The sequence below is a fragment of the Nothoprocta perdicaria genome, unplaced genomic scaffold (assembly GCF_003342845.1).
Source record: "Nothoprocta perdicaria isolate Ctin4 unplaced genomic scaffold, notPer1 scaffold_363, whole genome shotgun sequence".
In the NCBI taxonomy this organism is placed as follows: domain Eukaryota; kingdom Metazoa; phylum Chordata; class Aves; order Tinamiformes; family Tinamidae; genus Nothoprocta; species Nothoprocta perdicaria.
The window spans coordinates 331,340-334,685 of record NW_020455603.1 but is presented as its reverse complement, the minus strand read 5'-3'; the positions used below and the strand labels follow the sequence as shown (position 1 = coordinate 334,685).

The following is a 3,346-nucleotide window of genomic DNA, read 5'->3' as shown; positions in this document are numbered from 1 at the left end:
TTTTTTTTTTTTTTCAGTCTGAATCTGGACTTCAAGCCACACAGCGCTTGAGACAGCTTGCCTAAACCTTGCTGTATTGCAATACTCGCTCTTCTCAAAGAAAAAGACTCCACTGAGTAGCAGAATGCTGCCAGTGCCGCAGATAGGGCTACAATACAGAGTCTTTCTGTAACATTTTAAAATCTCCTTCTGCTCATATTACAGAGATACATATATACACACATATACAAAATCTTCTTTTTTGAGGGCACCTTTGACTTTTGTCACCCTGATGTGACTTTTTCTTCATCTTGGAATAATGGGGATCTTTCTGGCTTATGTTGGATTCATTTTCTTTTCAGTTACATATATTCAACAAGGACTTTCTACCCAAGGTAAGACTGCTTATTGCGCGTGTGTTTTCTGTCTAAAACAGAGAAAATGATTTGGGGGAAGGGAAGGGAGAGAATAGAAGATAAGAGAGAAGGAAAACAAATGCTGTGGAAAGGAGAGGGGCATGACAAGCCTTCGGCTTAATTTTGTCTTTAAATGGTCTGTAAATAGTAACCAAAGGAGAAGTTTCCCCAAAGTGAAAATGAAACAGACACTTTTTTTCGTTTCTTTTTCTCCCTCCCCCCCCCCCCCCCCCCCAATTATTTACCAAGAGGGAAATGAAGTACCTTGCAAAAGAGTGAAGAGCTGGTAGTGAATGGGATATACACATATTGGCTGTGCATGTTTGTACGTATGTATGCATGAACACCATAAACACCTATCCATGCATGCATAATTACTGCATTTGCACTGAGCATCGACTGCCTAAATCAACTGCCTCTCTTAAAATGTTGCTGTCTCCCTCGGTGCTGCGTTCCCCCTCTCCGCTCCAATCACCCTGAGCTCCTCAGAGAGTCCTTCGGTTCGATTTGGTGACTGCGTGTATTTCCCCAAGAAAAAAAAAAATAATAAAAAAACCGGCTTTTCCGAAGACCTCCCCGCCGCCGCCGCCTCCTCCCTCCCTCCCTGCCCGCCGAAAGTCGCGCCGTGCATTTCAAGCAGCCCCGGCGCTGCAGGAGCCGCTTGCTTGGGACCTGGAGGGCTGCTGCGGCGGCGCTGTCAGCACCGTGGACAGAGCCGCTGCCTCCTGCCCGCTGCCCCTACCCGCTGCCCCCTGCCCCCTATCCCGACCTCCTGCTCCTGCTGCGCTTGGCGGATCAGACGGAGAGGGTGGTGGCCATATCCTCCGTCCACGTCCCTGCATCGCTCAGGCTCACTGACCAGGAGGAAGAGGAGAAAAATAAATCAAAAAGCATCCTCCCCCTCCTCCCCAAAATAAACAACAACAAAAAACTTGCACTGCTTATGTAAAATGCAAAGCCTTTCTGTCTGTTTAACTAAGGGAGCAGCGATTGCCGACTATGCAGAGAGGGAGGGAGGGAGAAGGGACACCAGGTAATAAAAACCTAAAAGCTTTGCTGAGTGTCTGTTTCTAGGCACAAATGTAAAGGCAAAACAAGTAAAACTAGCTGAGGGTATTCCCGAATTTTCCCACCAATTCCAGTTTAGGGAGACTGGATGAGGAAGCAGAGGGCAGGAGACACGAGGAATATCTCCTTCGCATCACAATATGCTTCAGTCGACCTGTTCAGTAACAAACACAATGGAAAGCAACACTGCGGGTCTTTCCCAAAAAATCTCCTCTGTTTGAAACACAAACTTTATTTACCATGTTGTTTGGCAGTTGTTTGGCTGTTTGTCAGGGGCTGTTTCCCCCAGCCCCTTGCTCAACTACCATTAGTCAAGCGTGCTTTATTATTATTAGCTTGCACAATTTTAAAGTGAGTTATATGAAAGGCTGAGAAGGAAGTCAAGATTGAGACTTAAAGAAATACTAGTGTTCTGGACTATGACCATCTTTCTAAATATGGCTGTGATGTGTTGAACTAGGTAAATCCTGTCAAAGGATGAGGATACAGAAGTATGCTAGCTCTAGGAAGTGTCTTTAGGACTAAGAATTAGGAGGTGTTTTGCCTCTTATTCATGTAAGTGGAGGCTCTCAGAAAATGAAACACACTTGCCTAAATTTTTGAAATAAGCGTTTTGATGAGTGTTCATAACCCCCCACTTCAGAGCTGTGCTCATTCAATTATCTGTTTCAACCATTTGAAGAAGGTTTAACAATTCAAAGCTTTCAAGCTCAACTCTAAAAATACAAGAAACCAGCTAGCCATATTTCTTTTCCTCTTCCAAATTGCTTTTTCACTAAACCCTCTTGTGAATTTGGTGAAATATTACATTCTGCCCTAGGGTATTTGGTCCTAATGACACGTAGCTGTACAGACCCATGGGAGCAAATAATGTAGTCTGCAGCATTCCCATGAGTAGAGCTTAGAGTACAAGGCGGATGTGCCTTGGAGAGAAAACTTAAACTTTGGTAATCAGGGGAATTAACATGTGAGGAAATTAGAGAAGCAGAAAAGAGAAGGAATGAGGAGAGGAAAACAGAGGAAGGAAATAAAAGGTGGTGGTAGTGGTTGCAGTGGGGGCAGAAGGAAAAAGCAACAGAGAAAGGAGAGAACAGATGGTTTGGAAATAACAGCTGATTCCAAAAAGCTGTGCATTTGTTTTGCAGCGAAATTCACTGAGTTCCCACGGAATGTCACGGCCATTGAAGGGCAGAATGTGGAGATGTCATGTGCTTTCCAAAGCGGCTCCACTTCGGTGTACCTTGAAATCCAGTGGTGGTTTCTGCGGGCACCTGAGGACCAAGAGGCTGCAGCCGAGGTGACAGGCACTCAGGTATTAATGCTTTGCATGGGGTCCCCTTTCTGACTGACCAGACTACCTGGGAACACCAGGGCAGATGGGATGGAGAAAAAGGGAAGGAAAAAGAGAGAGGGGGGATGGAAGACTTAGGAGTGAGGGATGTTTTTGGATCTCCCCAGGGACTTAATTTTGATCATGGAATAGCAGCACGGGAAGCTGCAGACAAAAATACCCACTTCAAGTGACAGCACCCTTGGTGCCTGTCACTCTCAATATGGAACTGGGAACACTAGGATTTCCAAAGAGTGATTTTCTCTTTCCATTTTGCCTGTTGGAGAGCAGCTGATTGGTGACTGCTGCTTGAGGGAATTATTTCCCAAAAAGCAAGATCCTATATGGGCTCTCCGATTTGCAGACGGTGCAGCCAAGTTTGCTCCCCTGGTTTTGCACGCAGCCGCTGCGGCAAAGCACAGTCTTTTGGTGTGGGCACGGCCTGAGGGCAAACCCAGCCGGCGGCTCCCGCACCGCTGCGGCCGCGCGGGCCGCGCTGCTCCCGGGCCGGCGCCGGCTCTGCCCGCCGCGGCCCGCAGGTGGCACAAGCGGC

The 3,346-nt window shown here is 47.0% G+C and overlaps 1 protein-coding gene across 5 annotated transcripts in view; it reads left to right on the top strand.

Annotated features, from left to right (window-relative positions):
- The first annotated feature begins 8 nt into the window (after window positions 1–8).
- The window catches only part of VSTM2A (V-set and transmembrane domain containing 2A), a 24,819-nt gene continuing 21,481 nt past the window's right edge, over window positions 9–3,346 (top strand). For all 5 annotated transcript variants that reach the window (XM_026044440.1, XM_026044441.1, XM_026044444.1 and 2 more), the window contains exons 1-2: window positions 9–374; window positions 2,609–2,775. In XM_026044440.1, the coding sequence (XP_025900225.1) occupies window positions 299–374; window positions 2,609–2,775 (243 nt within the window). In that variant the 5' untranslated portion in view covers window positions 9–298. The remainder of the gene's footprint in view (window positions 375–2,608; window positions 2,776–3,346) is intronic.